Source organism: Scardinius erythrophthalmus, assembly GCF_964197995.2.
Source record: "Scardinius erythrophthalmus genome assembly, chromosome: 6".
In the NCBI taxonomy this organism is placed as follows: Eukaryota; Metazoa; Chordata; class Actinopteri; order Cypriniformes; family Leuciscidae; genus Scardinius; species Scardinius erythrophthalmus.
In genome coordinates this window covers 38,768,237-38,788,507 of record NC_138226.1, presented here as the reverse complement: position 1 = coordinate 38,788,507, position 20,271 = coordinate 38,768,237, and the positions used below count along the sequence as shown (strand labels likewise).

At 38.5% G+C, this 20,271-nt stretch overlaps 1 protein-coding gene across 1 annotated transcript in view; it reads left to right on the top strand.

Annotated features, from left to right (window-relative positions):
- Positions 1-20,271, top strand: part of dync1i2a (dynein, cytoplasmic 1, intermediate chain 2a) — a 51,748-nt gene that overhangs the window by 10,580 nt on the left and 20,897 nt on the right. Inside the window, exons 5-9 of the mRNA XM_081368471.1 lie at positions 2,972-3,087; positions 16,605-16,691; positions 17,835-17,997; positions 18,083-18,182; positions 19,783-19,908. Coding sequence (XP_081224597.1) covers positions 2,972-3,087; positions 16,605-16,691; positions 17,835-17,997; positions 18,083-18,182; positions 19,783-19,908 — 592 coding nt within the window. The remainder of the gene's footprint in view (positions 1-2,971; positions 3,088-16,604; positions 16,692-17,834; positions 17,998-18,082; positions 18,183-19,782; positions 19,909-20,271) is intronic.

Here is a 20,271-nt window from a genome sequence, read left to right as displayed (position 1 = left end):
AGGACTCTGCACTGGGACTGTGACCCCTCCACTCTTCTGCTTCACTCTGAGCTGGGGTACTGCACACTTTCTGCTCTTTCTCCTTCACTCTTTCAGACCTGTAGAGGAGTCATGAGTGGCATATGATCGAGAGCGAGATGGTTTAAATGCCACACAGATGTGGATGTAAATGTAACCAGACTTATAAAGCGAGCACAGTGATGTCCAGAGGACATGTAGGGACTGTTTACACCTGTATGAACATCTGGGAGTGATTCTGTGAGTTTGGTGCATGTTGACTCTACATGTCAATAGTTTGGACACACTTATTTAGTATTTATTCATTAATGTTAATATTTTTACCCCCCGTTTCACAGACATGGGTTAAGCCTAGTCCCAGACTAAATGCATGTTTGAGCTGTTAACTGAAAGCAACTTGCACTGACATATTGCACTTGAAATATTCAGTGTTTTGTCTCGAGATGAACACCAGTAATGTTTTATAGGGCATGCTTATTAAAGCTACTAATATGTCCTTATAAACCTAAGGCCTAATCCTGTCTGTGAAACCAGGCCTTAGAATAATAGTAAAGTCATCAAAATTATGAAATGACGCAAGTGTATATATATATATATATATATTAGGGGTTGCACGACTACTGATTTCTGCTAGTCGATTTCTTATCAAAACAATACTCGAGTTACTCGACTACTCGTCGTTCATGCTACTGTAAATGAAAAGACATGAAATAGCTAGATCTTATCAATAAACATTTATTTATTCATAGCCTAATGCAACAATTACATAAGTAAACTCTCAAAACATTATAATTATGACATTTCATTTTTAAATTTTCATGTAACAGTCAAAAGCCAAATAAATGGCCGTTCTTGCCTTTCATTTCAGACGTCTAGCTTCTAGGGGCCGTTCACATATCGCGTCTTTTCCGCGCTCAAGGTCGTTATTTCAAATGTAGGCGAGCGCGCTCATAATGAAAGCAACATGGTGCGCTAGTTTTTCCATGCGGGTTTTTCCTTCTCATCTCCAGAAATATATCTAGTAGTAAAGCTAATGCAAGGGCTAGAAATAAATTAATCCTTTGCTGAATGATACTTCTTCGTCGTCATCATGGAGAGCGCAGTTTGTTTGCATAGCAACGACAGACGCCACGGGAGCGCGAGCGCTTGTAGGAGACAGCGGCACGGCCGCGCGCGCTTTCCACACGTTTTTAGACGCAATATGTGAACGGCCTCTTGCAGAGTTGGCCAATTACAATATTTTTGTCATCCTTGATGAAATACTTCCACACATCTGACGTGTGGTGTCTGTTGGTGACGTTCGCCATTTTTAATTCATTTATGGTTAATGGACGCTCGAGTACTCGATTGTTTCCGACAGCGTCGACTAGTGGTTGAAGTAGTCGATCGATCGACTACTCGACTAGTATATGCAAGCCCTAATATATATATATATATATAATGACCAAAAATGTTAAACAAATCAAAACTATCTGTATTTAAAGCTTTTCCAACAGTATTGAAGGAGTTCCCAAGTTCAATGTTGGCAACTTTTTCTTCACAACCCAGTCCAACTTTTCCATTATAATTAATTAATTCATTGAAAAAAATGTAATATGGTTTTTGCTTTTGTTTTGAAATTAATTTATAGACCGGTTATATGTATGTACAAAGGTAATTTTTAGGCATTTAACTAAAAGCCTTTTGAGATCATGAGTAACAAATTTAAGTCAAGTGTGTCCACATTTTTTATATTTTTTCATGTCAGAATGTTACATGCATTTCTAGTCCCCTATAAATGTGTGTAGGGGTGATTGGATCACAATGCTTTTCTTAGGCCCTGTTTACACCTGTTATTAAGATGCGTTCTAGTCGATCACAAGTAGACGAGGGAGAGACATTCCCGTTCACACCTGGATTTTTAATCCATCTCTTTTATCCACTTTCAACCACTTCTGTCCTGATTTCTTCGAGGTGAGGGTCTATGGGGGGGGGTAAATGTAATAAAAAAAAAACCTTTTGATCTAATGGACAAAAAAAGCTTGTGTAATTTACATATGAACGCTCACGGAGACGATGGAAAAACATACGGAGAGCATCAGCTTTAGTTTCTGCTCAGAGTCGCAAGACCAGCCGAACCCTGTGAGTGTGTGTTAGAAATCAGGAATGGTGAGAGAACATTGTGCTTGGTACATTTTTCATCTTCAAGCCAAACTCGGGTCTTCAGCCGACAAAGTTTAAATCCCGTCTGGCTAGAGATCTTCCCATAAAGTTACTCATTAGATCAGTAGATGGAGAGCAGACGGTGTTTTGTGGCTGTTTGAACACATTCGATCACATGAGTGTTTACACTACGAAAGCAATCCGGTCAAATGTGTTTTCAACAACCTCTGGAAGTGGTCAAAGTGGACAAGCTCAAACGTTTCACACCCTGTTTACTCCTGTATTTAGCGTTGTCCACTCGTGATCCGATCGACGAAAACGCATCATAATACCAGCTGTAAACAGGGCCTGAGACGCATTGGACCCCGTTTACACCGGTACTGTGATTATTGCTGTTCACTTATGATCAGATCAGCTGAGAGGGCTGTTACTAGGTGTAAATTAGGCTTTAAAGGATGAATTAGCTGAATTTTAATTTTTTGTATTGTTACAATGTCGGTAGTTGTAAAAATACACCCGAAACTGGACTTTTATTAAAACTACAGATTGAACTTCTGCAATTTTGTATTCCTGCCCACAGACAATCGGATCAACAGAAGGGTGGCGCCAAAATCAAAAGTGCATTATGAGTGTTTTTGGCGAAAGGGAACAGGCCTTTTTCTCTAGCAATGTGGCATCAAGTAAAAAAAATAAAAGCCTTTCTACTGCATAGACAGCAGCATTTTATTAAAAGCCTGTGTGAATTTGTATATGTTTGAGCAGTGTGTGCACAGTTCCTCCGTATGATTTGTGTGTTTGTGCGCTCTCCCAGACGTGGTCCTCTGAAGTTGGCAATGGCGAAGACGACCCATGTGGATTTCCCACCCAAAGAGGTGGTGTCCTACACCAAGGAGACCCAGACGCCCACCGCGACACAGCAGAAAGAGGGTAAGCTGTGATCATGCACGAATTATGACTAATACCATTCAATACCATTTTTTTTATGTTATGGCCAGTAAAGAAAGCAATTTCTGATATTGTTATATATTTAGTGTCCTTGTTGTATGTTACATGTACTTATCAGTAATAACAGTAAATTATGCATAATTAGCCTACATGCAACTTATCCTAAACCAAACCCAAACCTTATAGTAAGTACATGTAGTTAATTATTATTACTCAGTACTTAAATATATAATTACACTTTAACAATGATGAGTAATTTAATAATCATTCTAATTCTGTGTGAATAGTGAAGTGTAAACTACAACTATAGCGATAACGACACAGAGGAACAATATCGTTGGAATCACTTTCAAAATGATATTTTCCAGCTGATAAAAATATTGACAGCCAATCTGAATCCACCCAACTTTAAAGAGCTTGTGCATTTGAAATAGCAGACAACAAAACTACTCTGCTCTGATTGGTCAGATGACCCAGTCTGTTGTGATTGGTCTACAGCTGCTCTGATTGGTTAGATTACCCAGTCTGTTGTGATTGATCTACTCTGCTCTGATTGGTCAGATAACCCAGTCAGTTGTGATTGGTCTACTCCGCTCTGATTGGTCAACCACTTACAGTGTGTTGGAAACGAAATGTCCATTATCTGAATTTCAGCTCTGGATCTTCCTCAGCACTTGATGCACAGTGATGCAAACAGTAATGATGGCACTGGTTTTTCCGTATTTTTTTTCTCTCGCAAGTCCTCATCCTTTTGAAAGTGCATCAAAGTGGATTTGCTTCTACAGCGCAGAAAACAGCGTCTTCTCGACATGAACAACATGAACCAAACTCTTCCAGTCTCAGCTACAACTACAGTGTTTGAGGCTCAAAGTGTATGTTGTTCCTGGGCAGACAATGAAGATTATGCAAATGTGTTACAAACCTACGTAAGAAGTAAGACCGGAATCACTGATGACTCGTTTCAGGAAGTTCAGAATGTTTTTTTTCTTCTTCTTTTGGGAGTCAGTTACTCCATTTATCTGTACTTTGATCTTGGCAGACCTTTTACATTCAGAAACAGCTATAGGACACGCTACATGAAAGGTAAAATGTGAAAGAGCATAATGGAGCACTTTAATGCTCCAAGTGAACATAGTAATCGGCCAATGCTGATAATCTCAAAACGGCATTAGTCTATCACTAATGTAGAGTATAGATCACAAACAGTATATTTCCTTTAAAATCTGTTATAGAAACTGAATTTACTGTTCAAATAAACTAATGCAAATAATCAAAATCCAGTAGTTAATAAAGAATAAAGCAGTATTTATGATTGTGGTATAGTTTATGATTGTGGACTAGTATATTGTGCATCTCTATTTTGGATCTTCTCTTTTACCCATAATTCTTTTTGGTTACTAATGAAACATGTCTCAGGAACAAGTAGAACCTGATTATATAATGCTGAGGATGCAAATCTTGGTCGAAACAAGCAACCCCAAACATCACACAGCGTGATTGACACGTCAGTCATGGGGGGGGACTGCTGAATGACACTGCATTTGCACCCAGAGTTAGAGCGCAAGCCTCTGATCTAAGAGCTATTCAGATGTGTGTGTGTGTGTGTGTGTGTGTGTGTGTGAGAGAGAGAGGCATCAGAAGTGTGTGACCCTTTTTGGAAATGATCTGACCATAGTGAACATGGAGATGAAAGCTGAGGGAAAATTGCAGAGACTCGAGAAACATAAGACGTCAAGGCAAGATTAAACACACACACACACACACACACACACACACACACACACACACACACACACACACACACACACACACACACACACATCCGTTTACAGAGACAGCGAGAAGGGGCACAGGAAATGAGCAGAAGGTTAGTGGAGATATCGGAGTGTGTGTGTGTGTGTGTGTGTCCAAAGGCAGGTCAGGATTTGTGTAATTGCAGTTGTACCCTTTCATGTGGCCGTTCGTGCATGTGTGTGACCGACCCACTCATGACAAACACAAGATCACTGCTTTGCCGTGTGTGTGTGTGTGTGTGTGTGTGTGTGTATCTTTGAGATGTTTATTCTGTTGATGTTTTTTCAGGAGATAATGAAAGAACATTTTAATGAAAGCCGTTTATGGGATCTATTTTTAGGGATATCATGACTATATAATTATTGGACAATTAAATTGCCATTTGTCTGATTAGGCTGATAATTGTTGCAGATATTATCAGGGATAATTTTAGATTTTTACTATTCTTAAACTTACTCTCCATTACAGAATACTTTATAAGTTAAATATGTTTTATTGGAAGCACTATTATAATTTTTTTAAACTAAAACAGACTAAAAATAAATATTTTAATAAATTAACCCTAAATAGCAATATATAAAAAAATAACAAAATAACAAGATACATAATTTTTTTTTTTAAATTAAACTAAAAATATAAAAATCAAAGGTAAAACTGAAATAACACTTTGTATAACAGCTTTGAGACAGATAATGCAATATATATGAGAAATGTCAAAAGTGAGAGTAAAGACTTTTACTTTTTAAAGTAAAAGGTGAGCAGTTGCTCATTAACATTTAAAGAGACATGCACTGAAACGGGTCGCTGTGAACAGCTGTTTTTGGGGAGGTAAAAAGGGTGTTGTTTTACACAACCATTCAGGAATTTAAACTAAAGTATGTTACAAACTTTACATGAAGACCCTAAAGAATCATACCAACTTGTGGAAAATGGGCATCCGATGACCACTTAAAAAAAAAAATCTCTCATCTCATCTCCCATCTCTCCTTCCATTCCTGCCACTGTATAATCATTTCATCAACTTTCACGCTCTCTTCTGTCTCTCCTCCAGCACATAACAAATCACTCTGGTTGAATTTTTTTCTTCATGTTCAGTCTGACCTGATATGACCAATACCTGAAGGTTTTAGATCGAGATTCTGTTTTCCAGTGGCGCTTCATCCGTCCGTTTTATGGTCTTGGTGTGCATTAAAAAAGCTGTAGATGTGTGTACGGAAATCACGTTCATTACTGCCCGATCCACAGCTCTGCTTGCTGCAGCACCAGGAGTTGTGAGAGTATGAAATTGAATTAAATATGATTGTTTTAATTGCCCGTGTGCTCACGGGAGGGTTAATATCCCGTGCTAATCACAAGGATCCTCTCATATGGAGAGCATCTCTCTTAAAGTGAGGAACCCTCAGCCTGGCTCTTCACTGATCCCAACATCTCTAAATGAATACTATTGTCCATCATCTCCTAAATACACTTAGTTCATCATTTATCAGCTATCAGTCAATGACACAGGAATTATCAATACATTGATCATAGGGATAATAAAGCCCCCGCTTTGCTCATTTTATTTTTAGTTTGTGTCTTGCACAAAAATCTGCATGACCAACTTTAACCCGTTGGGAAATCTGCATTGGGAAATCTTTCGTCCATTGGCGACAATTCCCGATCTCATGAAATAACTGGATTTTGCCAGCAAACATTCACTGAACAATGTTAAATGTGACCGCACCGTAAGATTTTAAAACATTGGGGCATTAGAGGTGTATTTATTTATAATGTCTTTACAACAAAATGAAATAAATACAAGTTGACCAAAAATGAATGCACCTCTTGATGGAAATAACATCACAACATTTATTTCCATCAAGAGATGCATCAGTCTTTGGTCAGATCTTGTATTAACAATGCAAGAGTCCAGCACTCTGTAAAGTCTCCTCCAGCACATCCCAAAGACTTACGATGAATTTAAGGTCTGGACTCAGAGGAGACGATTCATGTGTGAAAATGATTCTTCATGCTCCTCACAACCATTCTTTCACAGTTTGAGCCTGATCAATCCTGACATTGTCATCCTGGAATATGGCCATGATGCGTCTTCCTACATGATTGTTTAAGAAATGAAAAGCTACACACTCCATCAATTAGGGCTAGAAGAGCTGTTGCCAAACATATAACATGCTAGAAACATAATAATCACTGCAATAATGATCCAATCATAGACTCTTACGCATTTGCCTATTTAAATCCAAACAGCAACTTGTTGCCGTTTCAGCCATTAGTGAAATTCCAAATCCTGTGGATTCCTATTGAAATAACTGGATTTCGCCCTCAAAAATATGCTGAACAAGGGTAAATGTGACATTAAATGTGACTTTTAAAACATTAAAATCCAGGCCTGTGATGCCCAAAAGTGGCATTGAACATTGATCTGTTCAAATGATCTTCCTGTGTGAGCTCTAAGCGCACATCTTTCTTTTGCTTTTTCTAAGGGGTAAAGCCAATCACAAACAACCCGTTCATTGAGTTGCAGAAGTCCCGTAGTCTTATTCACAGAGCTAAGGTTTGCTCGGTCCTCTTTCACAAACACAAACAAGGAGTCGGCGTTCGGAGGGTCTCTCTGTGTCCTCTTTCCTGCGGGCGTGCGACGGAGTCTGTGCACCTGCAGAGGACATCAAAGAGCATTAGTCTTGTTCTCGAACAACCTCTGACCCCATGGGGCGCTCACATTAATACATTGTCCTTTGACAAAGCCTGCCGATTACCGGCCGCTCTCTTTCTCTCTCTGCTTACGCCCTCCCCCCTGCAAAAAAGCTTTTATTTCTTGAGGGATACAAAAGCTATAATTGCTGCAGCTTTGAGATGAGGTGTCGATGGGAAGGGGATCTGCCATCAGGGTGAATTCTGTTAAATGTTTTTCTCTCTCTCTCTCTTTCTCTCCTCCCCTCTGTGGGGTCACCAGGATCACTTGCTTTTCTCCAAATGGGCATTTTTGCTGGCAGGTGCATTACACCCCTTATTTTCAGATTGTCTTTCCGCTGCTAATGCCTGGCAGGTTGATTGCTCGGGTCTGGCTGGCAGAGAAAGGGCCGCGCTGCGTTCGGGCCCCGGACTGAAAGACACTGATTACTGTTTTCCTCCAAGCCTGATTGAGGCCCTTGAAAGGAAAGATTTTAACCTTCTCTCCTCTCTCGTTCCTGAGTACGGGCCCGGCACGGCGAGATGGCCCGTGTCATCAGAACGACTCCATAAACTCATCAGAGCGAACCCCCCCTCCCCCCCTCTCTCTCTTCAAACCCGGCCTTTCCAGAGAGAGCCGTGGACACGTTTCCGATGTAAAAGCTGACAGATGACATTATCATTTTGATTATTGCAGGAAAGGGCGATTTCGCTCTCTATTGAAACAAGTTTTTCTGGTCATGCAAAACAGCATGCCATTAACATGGGCGTAACACAAAACCTTCGTTTTGATTATCGAATATGACTGTTTGTCGAGAAATTAAAGGAAATTCATTATTTTGGCTTGGTGTCATTAGGTGAGAATCTTTGAAGAATGGCCTAGACACTTTTATTTCCTATAAAATGGAAACCAAAAGCAGTCCATTAGACTGATTTACAAAGTCTTTAGTTGTAGCGCTATGTTCATAGTGTTCTGAGGTCAGAGCTTTGTGTGAGGAGAACATTGAAAGTCGTTATTAACTGATAATATTCACATTTAAAATGGTTCAAGAAGTCATTTTGACTAGAAAAATGGTGCCAGTGGTTCTCATGTGTCGTGGCTAAATGGCATTTGCTGCCTTATTTCATTTGAGAGCCGCGGCGGACGGGGGTATTTTCAGTGAATAATGACTTATTTCATTCTGTTTCTCACAGACAAGCTTGTCTTATGGTTTACTATAGACTAGGGCTACACGATTAATATAAATAAAAATGTTTACATGTGAGGAACTTGTGACCTATTGTAGTCAGTAGCTATGTTTCCATCGTATTTTTATGTGTATTTTGGGACATCACGTGAAAAAAACCTGAATGGAAGTGCCAAGACGTGCATAAATTCGTAAAAAAAACGTACGCGTTCAATTGCAAACTATGCTTGAAACACATTTACTGAATAAATCTCTCGATGTGCGATAAAAAAGCTGTGACTGCAATGGGACAGCATAACCGGACTAACCGACGGCATCTGAAATGTTGTTTTGGTCATTCTGAAATGCCTTAGCCAAAGTTTTTGTCGGAATAATACCTCACAGAACTGTCTTGGGGCCGTTAACATGATACTGTTTTCAACTAAAATCAAAAAACGCTTTATGCGTTTTAGCCATTCATTAACACCACATGTTTTTGGGGACCTGAAAACGCAAACGAAAAGTGCACATTTTTGAATGCGATACCATTATCGTCACATGTAAACACACAGGTGTCATACACTAGGTGGCGGTATGCCCCTTCGAGTGGGTTTGCCAACTGCCATTAAAAGGAAAAGAAGCAGCTCATAGCATATTTAAAGGAACCGTATGTAAGAAATGTATTTCAATTAATCATAAAATGGCCCTGATGTGTCACTAGACATTAAGAAATCATGTTCATTTCAAATACTTATATCACTGACAACAGTAGTCCGGCCAGGATATTGTCATTTAAAAGTGAAGTTGCAGCCCTCAACTGATGTTGATGTTGTCATGTTGTGTTTTGGCCTGATGCCCCACCCTCCACCTATCTACCAATCACAAAGTCAGTAGTGTTTCGGCATCCAGGTTGCCAGCTCTGCTCTAGTTACCACAGCTGCAGCTACAAACGTGTCGGATAAAAAATGTCTAACGTTATGAAACCTTAAAGACCTCGTTATGAATCCGAAATACGTTGTGACAGAGTCCGAAATAAAACAAGGATTTGTATAGGAGATGCAAGTTAGACTAACAGCTACTGTTCTAACAATGTACTGTCACATACGAGCGTACATCTTTACGATTATACACCGCTCTACAGTAATTTGAAAGTGATTGCAGTACCAGTTTTGGCCACAATCTTACATATCTAGTTTTATCAGACTATCTGATGTCGTTGCCATATGGGTTGTGTCTTGCTTTGGATATTCTGTCATTCTGACACCGCGAGATTCATGCTTTCTAACCTTATTTCCACTATTTTCATTCTGCTGCAATTATTCTGCTCATTGTACATATAACATGCAAGACGTTTATATATTCATAATTGTAACCACACTGTTTACAATGTCGGAAGCAATGTCTTGACTCTCTGCACATCCCTGTGTGCATTGGAGGGATTTTAATAACTTTAATGTACTTGAAGTCTGCAACAAACACTAGGAAAATACAAGTATCGGATTGGGACTCAATATTCAATTACTCTGATGGGGGGCACAAAAAACTTGATCGGGACATCCCTAGTAATATTTTGTATTATGTTTACATTTACATTTATGCATTTGGCAGATGCTTTTATCCAAACCGACTTACATTGCATTTCAAGGTACTCATTTTTACATTGTTATCAGTTCTTGGTTTTCCTGGGAATCGAACCCATGACCTTGGCGTTGCAAGCGCTAATGCTCTACTGTTTGAGCTACAGGAAAGCTTATATATTATATATATATCCCAAAGTCATGCAGCCTTAAATGGACTACTTCTAATGGTATTTTTATGGTGGTTATATTTTTTTACAGACCTACCTTTTTTTATTTGACTGAAAATGTAATGGGGCTATAATAATATTCTTCAGATATTCTCCTTTTCTGGTGCATGGAGGAAAGAAAGTCATACGAGTTTGGAATTGCTTGAAGGCAAATAAATGAAGACATTTAATTTTGGGAGCTATTCCTTTGAGGTATTTTTAACATGTTTTTCCCCCTGAGCTTTTGCATTTGTTCAGGCTTCAGTGGTGAGTATTGTCGGAGATGAGCTGTGTGTGTGGCTTACAGCTGGTCAGGGCAGCAGCTTCATTTAGCTGCTCGTGTTTAGGGGTGAATAGCGGCCCATGGACCCCCTGCCGACTCTCTAATTGCATGAACTTGTGTATCCGGAGAGAGTCTTGACTAAAAGCAGTCAGGCAGAAACCCCTGTGCCATCCCCGTGCCACCACACACACACAATTGCAGCAGAACCATCTGCCTAATACACACAGCCAGCCGTCAGCTGTCTCCGCCACTGGCACCTGCTGCCCTGCGTGTGTCTATGGGATGCGCTGCTGAATAGTCCCTGTCTCAGTTACACCGGGAGTCTGTTGGACGGGCTGTAGGTTAAGACCTCTGTGATGGCGAAGACCCCTGTAGATTAGAGAGAAGACAGACTCGATACAATGTTCACACACACACACACACACACACACACACACACACACACACACACACACACACACACACACACACTCTCTCTCTCCAGGTTGTTCTTGAGCAAACAATCAGACAAACTGTCTGTCAGCAGTCCTGGACTTGGAATTCGGTGGCTGATTCACTGGTTTTTCCACCAATTCAATTGATATTAATCAGAACCAGTGAAATGAAGCAAATCCTCCCACAGTCCTGGTTATTTTCTGTTACGGGCATTCGGGGTGAAATTAACATCTATTACCTGCTAGTTCTTTTAGCAACATCACTTTTAGCAGTGATGGGTAATTTTATCTTAATACTTTTATTGTATTTGTTCAATTTCAAGTACCATTTACACTTAAAAATCTGCGTTACACATTCTGGAGCCTCTTTATATAGTGAGTTATTTTTAAAATGGCAGATAATATAGAGCATGTAACTAACCGCTATGGTCGATCGGTAAAAATACAAGGAAATTTCCCACTCTGAATGCTCGAAAAACAGTGGTTTAATCTGTGTCCTGTTTTTACAGGTCTGCTTTTTTATAGGTATCTCGGACCAAAAGTTGTAATTTTAGATTTTAATAGCATTTATCGGTAGCGCTTTACAGTAGTCTCATTTATATAAACATTAATATGTTAACTAACATTAGCAAACAATGAGCAATGCATTTTTACAGCATTATCCTTTGTTAATAAACATTTTCATGTTAGTTCATAATGCATTAACATACAACTTTTGATATTTGTTGAATTGTATTAGTACATTTTGAAATTAATATTGATTAAAATTAATAAATGATGTAGAAGTATTGTGCATTGCTAGGTCATGTTAACGAAAGTAGTTAACTAATGTTAGCAAATGAAACCTTATTGGAAAGTGTTACCCATTTATCTCTGACCCTTACATTTAAAAAGGCTACTGTTGCTTTAAGAGGTCGTTTACATATGTTAATGACCTCTGTTATGATTGGCTGACTTCATGCAACAGTTCATATTGTCCTTAGGCCAAGTTGAAAGCAGTGCTACATTAAGTTGTTAAACACCAATCAGAAACTTTCTCACTTCTATCCTCATTGAATATATATAACTAGTAACACTTTTGTTTAGGGTCCAATTCTCACTATTAACTAGTTAAGTGTGCTTGCTGAAAGCGCACACTTATTGTTCTTCTTAAGTTTTCTTCTTATTATTATTATTATTATTATTCCCGGGAGAAAAATTTTGGCCAGCTCCTGCGCCTAGGCCCTTTGAGACAGAGACACCGTTCCAACTTTAAAACGTTCGGTCAGTACCGGTGTAAGTTGCTCGCGAAGATGACATCACAAGTCCATGTCGTTCATCCGCCATAGTGGATTGAACAGAAAGCGAAACTAAAGTTTCACAGGTCACAAATTTGGTCCGAACTTCACGAAACTGGACGTACATGATCCTTGGAGCAAGCCACACCAAAGTTACTAGAAGGATTTTTGATTTTCGGAAGTGTTTGCCCGTCACAGCCAAACGAAATCGGCGGCGTAGTCGCCAAAACAGGAAGTAGTTCATATCTCAGGAACGTTGTCACGTATCGAAACCAAACTTTGTACATTAACTCGAGACTCCAATGTGAGGATGTACAAGATAAAAAAAAAAAAAAAAAAAATTACATTATTTGGCAACCCCCCCCCCCCCAGCTATTTGGCCAGCTCCTGCGCCTAGGCCCTTTGAGACAGAGACACCATTCCAACTTTAAAACGTCCGGTCAGCACCGGTGTAAGTTGCTCGCGAAGATGACATCACAAGTCCATGTCGTTTGTCCGCCATATTGGATTGAACAGAAAGCGAAACTAAAGTTTCACAGGTCACAAATTTGGTCCGAACTTCACGAAACTAGACGTACATGATCATTGGAGCAAGCCTCATCAAAGTTACTAGAAGGATTTTTGATTTTCGGAAGCGTTTGCCCGTCACAGCCAAACGAAATCAGCGGCGTAGTCGCCAAACAGGAAGTCGTCCATATCTCAGGAACTCTGTCACGTATCGAAACCAAACTTTATACATGAACTCGGGACTCCAATGTGAGGATGTACAAGATCTGAATTTTTTTATTTTTTTTTTATTTAAGGGCAATAGACAAACCCATTTACCTATGTCTATGCAAGAGTTTCACCTTTTTATGTTAGGTAATGCATTTAGACAGTAGGTGGCACTGTTGTATTACATTTCACAGAGCAGCCAAGTCAGTGTATAGACTGCATTCGTTTTTACCAGGTTTGTCTTAATAAATGCAGGCATGAATTTCGTTTTTTGCTTTGGTCTATTTTAATCATCTTCATTTATTAATATATACAGATTTGTATGCATGAATTGTGCATTTCCAATCCTCAAAGCAGTTAATAAAAAAATAAAAAAACTTTATACAAAATACATCATGCTCTTCTTCGATAACCGAACAAACAATTAATTGTCTGTGGCTGTGTTTGTGCGCGCGGGAAATATGCTGCGCATAACAATAGAAAACAAGGAGAAACGCGCAGTCACATGCTCAAACAATCAACAACGTCGCTCTAGAGGTGCGTTGTGGACTGCGAAGTGGACTTCACAGGGTATTCCGCCATCTTAAGTTAGAGTCTAATCCGAAGGGAGCGAACATGTTCAGTTCGAAGGGCACTGCGCACAGCATAGGGAATAAGGGAACATCGATACATCACTTCACAGGAAGTGGAGAGCGATGATCACACACCCAACTGTCATTTCGCGCATCAGGTCATCACCAGTCAGAACGGTCATAACTAACGATGGAGGAGTTGTGTGTAAGTAATACATTTCGCCATTGTTATACAAATGACAGTATTTTTAATGGTTATTGTTGTGAATATTACATATACTATTTTTGATGATTATAATTTACCTCAGTGAATGCAGCCAGCTTAGCTAGTTTGTGAAGGAAAGTGATTTTATTTTAGGTAGTTGTAAAATAGTGCAATATAATTGTAAATATATAATATAATAATAAAAATTAAAATATGAATGTAGTCCTATATATATTTCTTATATCATAATCTGCGCGACTCCGTCGTTGACTTTCTTTGATGACATTTGCTGGGCGTTTCTAATGAGCGATTGTCAGTGAAGTCCACTTCAACTGATATACCGTGCTCAGGAAGTAGGGGAGCAGTGAACACTGCATATGGACCCTGTCGAATGGAACGCACATTAGATGTGTAAAAACAAGTGGAAAACGCGAGCGCGCCGCTGTCTCCTTTCGCTTGTTCTCCTGTGGCGTCTGTCGTTGCTATGCAACCATGAACTGCGCTCTCCATGATGACAAGAGCTGTGTCTGAAATCGCTCCCTATCCACTATATAGTGCACTATTTAGGGTGTCGGCCATTTTGTGTCCGAATTCTGAGTGAACGACATCATTCCCTACATTCTTCACTACTTTTATCCACAATCCTCTCTGAATTCGAGTGTACATACGATGTACACTTGCTGAGACACTATTTCCCACAATCCATCACGATAAGGCGATTGAGCGCGAATGAAAAATAAACAAAAATGCCACCATGGCAACGGTGCACCCGAGTTAGAAAACAATCATTTATAAGACCAGACGCCTGGTTATTTATTTATACATACCGTTATGTCTATATTTGAAAAATCAAATGTGTTGTGTAGTGTTTTGTTCTCTTTTATTTTCACATATAAATTAAAAAGTAAATAAATATGACAAGCAAGTGTTTTTATTATCTTTTTTTTTAATCAAATAACGCAATAAACGTGAAAAATACATACATACAATGGTTACATACAATTCACACAGCCAAAAAAAGGAAATATTAAAGATGGGTAGGTAATGTTTATGACAAATTGTCTGAGCTCTCTGGCGCGTGATAATTATGTCAGCGTCCAAATTCTTTGCTGATGTAGTGCACTCAACTATGTAGGGATTAGTGAACGAGTGAGCGGTTTCAGACACAGCTAAGGAAGTATCAGCAAAAGATTACTATCTTTTACTACGATAATTATGTCAGCGTCCAAATTCTTTGCTGATGTAGTGCACTCAACTATGTAGGGATTAGTGAACGAGTGAGCGGTTTCAGACACTGCTAAGGAAGTATCAGCAAAAGATTACTAGATTTCTAGCCCTTGCATTAGCTTTACTACTAGATATATTTATGGAGATGAAAAATAATAAGGCGCCCTGTACAGCTATGATCAGCTTTTCGGCCGAGCATTCAATGTTGTTACGCTGCAAGCTGATGGTTCGTTGCTGCCACGCTCTATCACTCGCACACCATAAAGAGCAAATTGTTTTTTAATGTTTCAATTTCGTGATTAAAATGACATAATTAGGAAGCGGATAATTTCTTCATAAACAGCTCATTATGACTCAATGTTAGAATGCTGCACCTACACTCGATAGTGTGAATAAGATCAGCGCAACGCAGACCACTGCATTGACAGGGTAAAACACATGATCTGTCTACGGCCAGGGCTCAGCGGAAGACAGAAAATGCCGGTCCAGCGCTGATTGAGGAATTAAATTCGAAAATAAAAGACAGTTTGACATCTTTTTTCTCGCATTCTTGCATTTTTTCTCGCATCTCGCATCTATCCACTACCTGCTTACGTTAGTGCACTGCACCCGAGCAAGCACACTTTGCAGTTCCTCCGGAAATGCATTTTTCTAGTTGCTTATTAGTGTGTGTATTACTATGATCTTGGCTGTTTATTAGCACTTATAAAGCACATATTAATGTCTTATTTTGCATGACCATATTCTACATCCCATAATCCTGGCCAATACCTAAACTTAACAACTACCTTACTAACTATTAATAAGCAGTAATTAGGAGTTTGAGGCAAAAGTCATAGTTAATAGTGAGAATTGGACCCTAATCTAAAGTGTGACCATGTAACCTCATAAATATCCACATAAGAACTTTAACCAATGGTTTCCAAATGCAATGTACTTAAAGGGATAGTTCACCCAAAAATGAAAATTCTGTCATTATTTACTCACCTTCAAGTTGTTCCAAACCTGTATGAATTTACTTCTTCAGGCGAACACAAAAGAAGATATTTTAAAGAATGTCGGTAACCAGACAGTTGGACCCCATTGACTTCCATAGTATTTTTTTTTTTTTCCTACTGGAAGTCAATGGGGACCAGCATCTCTTTGGTTACCAACTTTCTTCAAAATATCTTATTTTGTGTTCAACACAACATAGAAACTCATAAACATTTAGAACAACATGAGGGTGAGTAAACGATGACAGAATATTCATTTTTGGGTGAACTATCCCTTTAACCCAGGGTAAAGTATTAACAGTTTAAAGCATGGCTCCTTTAATAACACAGTACTGCAGCTCTGGTGTAAATGATGTTTGTGATGTGGCTATTGCAGAGGAAGATGAGGAGGAAGAGGCCCCAGCACCACAGCCAGAGGTCGAGGCAGAGAAAGAGAAACCAGTGGAGAAACAAGAAGAGGAAGGTAAAGTACTGAACACATCTCATGTTCACTGTCCTACCAACTCCACTGGAATGCATTACAGATCATTTGGTGGGTTTGCATATTTTACATGTTTCACTATAATAATCCAAACACTGATATTTGTTGACATTATATTATTCATGATTGAAGAAGACAATTCACATATGTTCTGTCTTTGCCTATGAAAATTGGCAGTGGGTGTTGCTGAAATCAGATTTTTAGTATAATGTTGGTAGTTGGTAGTAGAGAACATAATGCAATGGGGAAAAACAGACTGCTGAATTATTTACTATTTAATGCACACAATTTCAGCTCCAAGTTATGGACATATTTCCACCTTGAGTGTGTGTTCAGTTTTCAATAGTTCAGTGGTTCGAAATAAATGTTTCCACTTATGTGCAGTTACCCTGTACGATATATACTTGTGCTCAGACATTTAGACAACAATTAAGCATCTTGGTTGGCTCAAAACTGGAACAAGAACAAACCTGGAACATTTGTTAAAGGGATAGTTCACCCAAAAATGAAAATTGCCCTATGATTTACTCACCCTCAAGCCATCCTAGGTGTATATGACATTCTTCTTTCAGTCGAATACAATCTGAGTTATTTTAAAATATGTCCTTCCAAGCTTTATAATGGCAGTCAATGGCTTGTTCTGTTCGGAAGCTAGTTATTTTACTATATAAAGTTTTAAATATGGATATTTTTCTTACACAAACGCATCGCTTCGCTTCAGAAGGCCTCTATTAAACCACCAGAGCCATGTGGAGCACTTTTATGATGGATAGATGCACTTTTATGATGGATAGATGCACTTTTATGATGGATAGATGCACTTTTATGATGGATAGATGCACTTTTATGGACTTCAAAACAGAAACAGCCATTCACTGCCATTATAAAGCTTGGAAGAGCCAGGACATTTTTTAATATAACTCCGATTGTATTCGTCTGAGAGAAGAAAGTCATATACACCTAGGATGACTTGAGGGTGAGTAAATCATGGGCTAATTTTCATTTTTGGGTGAACTATCCCTTTAACCATTAGAATCAAGAATTCAACTATTCTGATTTATAAATGGATTTAATTTCATCCGATTGCACACCTGTCATTTGTTCCCTGTCTGTGGATGAGTGCAGCGGCCCCTCGTGAGCTGACAGAGGAGGAGAAGTTGCAGATTCTGCACTCGGAGGAGTTCATGGAGTTTTTCGACCACAGCACACGCATCGTGGAGCGCGCTCTGTCCGAACACGTGGATGTTTTCTTCGACTACAGCGGCCGTGACATGGAGGAGAAGGAGGGGTAACCATCAGCCCTAAAAAAAAATAATCACAGAGCAGCTCATATGCACTGTTTAATGTGAGATGTGTGTGTGTGTGTATCTAAGTGAGATGCAGGCTGGGGCGAAACTGTCTCTGAACAGGCAGTTTGTTGATGACCGCTGGTCCAAACAGCGAGTGGTAACCTGTCTGGATTGGTCCCCACAGGTACGGGACCTCAAAACTTGACTTTATAAATCAAGCATGCATGCATACAGTACAGACAATGATAATAACACAAGAAATTAGGTGTTGATCAAGTTTTAATAACTTATACTTCTTGTAAGTGATATAATATCGGATATAATATGGATGTAATATGTATTATAAGTCATTTACTGTAATCAGGAATGGCTATTTATTATAATCTAGTACCATTTGACTGATCTTCAAAACCATTTAATCTACAGATGTACAGGTCATTTTGATTTTACAGGTCAATTTGACCCTGTTTGGATGAAGTTTAGGATCTGTAATATCACAGAACACTTCAGTTTTATACTCATAATTTCAGAGCCACACACATTTATTATTTATTCACCGTGGATTTTCTCTGAATTATCTTCACTACATTTCAAAATTAACCATGATGTTTTAAAATCTGCTTGTATTTCTGATGGTGGTAATAGTGAATGTGAAATAAAAGAGGAATTTGTCTGAAACCGTCAAAAATGTTGAAAATATTCGTAATATTTAAAAAATTTCTGACGGTTTCAGACAAATTCCTCTTTTATAATACTGTATAATATTATATTACTGATCCTCTTAAAACAAGCAAAAGCTCTAGCTCATCTGGTAAACATAAGAAAATAACAATTTTGGACTCAGTTGGCAGTATTATTTGTCCCTGCATGCTGGGATGTGATAAAGTATATACAAAATACACTCACCTTCAAAGTATTTAAAATAGAGTCATATGACTCGTGGAAAAAAGGTGACAGCATCAAACCCCAATTGATAAATTTACAGTTAATAAAACAAATTAAACTAAAAATATCTTAACTTATAAGATTTAGTTAAAATCTTGCACAGCTGCACTGAAGTGTCATGTTACGCCTTGGCTTGTTAAGTAAAGTTGTTGTTTTTTCTGATAAAGCTATTTTTATTATTATAATTTTTTTTTTAAAAGCATGACATTTCAGTGATTTACTCAACTACGTGTTATTCCAATATGTATGACTTTCATCACTGAATAACAGCTTAAATTTCAGTCTGAATATAGCATGTAATTGAAGAACTGCAACATCGACACTGTTATTGAACTGAATTGAATCAACATTGAATGACTTTAAGAATGATACCATTGCCTTCTGCAGAGCTGCTTTACAGCTTTAATTAAGATCATTTCATAATTTATGAATTTTGCAACAATAGTTTTTTTTTTGTTTATTTCTGTGAATCTGCTTTGAAACAATCTACCGTATATTTACAAGGCGCTATACAAATAAACGTGACTCGATATGAGTTGTCTACTTCTTTTTATAAGTCATACATGGTTTAGAATGCGGTGAGGTGAACTACTTTGGTAGCATTTATTTTGCATTTTAAATTATTATTATTAAAAAGTATATTTAGTCCCTATGAAAATTATTTAGTTTTTTTTTTTATATATATATATTTGTAACAGTCAGCATAAAAAAGATTAAATGTGTGTAAGTGGGCGGTTCTTTGTCAGAATGAGCTGTACTGTGGACTTGATGCCTGCAGTCAAAAGTTGTTCTTAAATAGACAAAAGTTTTGTTTTCCTGACCTGTACACGTGTTCACAGTATCCAGAGTTGCTGGTCGCCTCTTACAACAACAATGAGGAAGCCCCACATGAGCCCGATGGAGTGGCTTTGGTCTGGAACATGAAATACAAGAAGGCCACACCGGAGTATGTCTTCCACTGTCAGGTACGCGCACACACACACACACACACACACACACACACACACACACACACACACACATGCACCTCCTGAAAACTCGATTTGGTACTCATGCATTGTCTGATCGACACTTTTCTGTTCTATGACGTTAATGTTAATCAAACAACAAAAGAAAAAGTGAAAATCTGCCACTGCACTTGACTGAATAACTTTTGTTGCCTTAATAAGGATTAATCTATATTTATATTTTTACACAATATATACATTTGATAACATTTAATTTCTGAAGTATTTTTGTATCTGATTGACCTGAAAAACTTAAAGCATTGTTTATTTAATTTATATCTTTGTTCTGTTCATTTTGTGTGTGTGTGCTTCTGCTTGTAA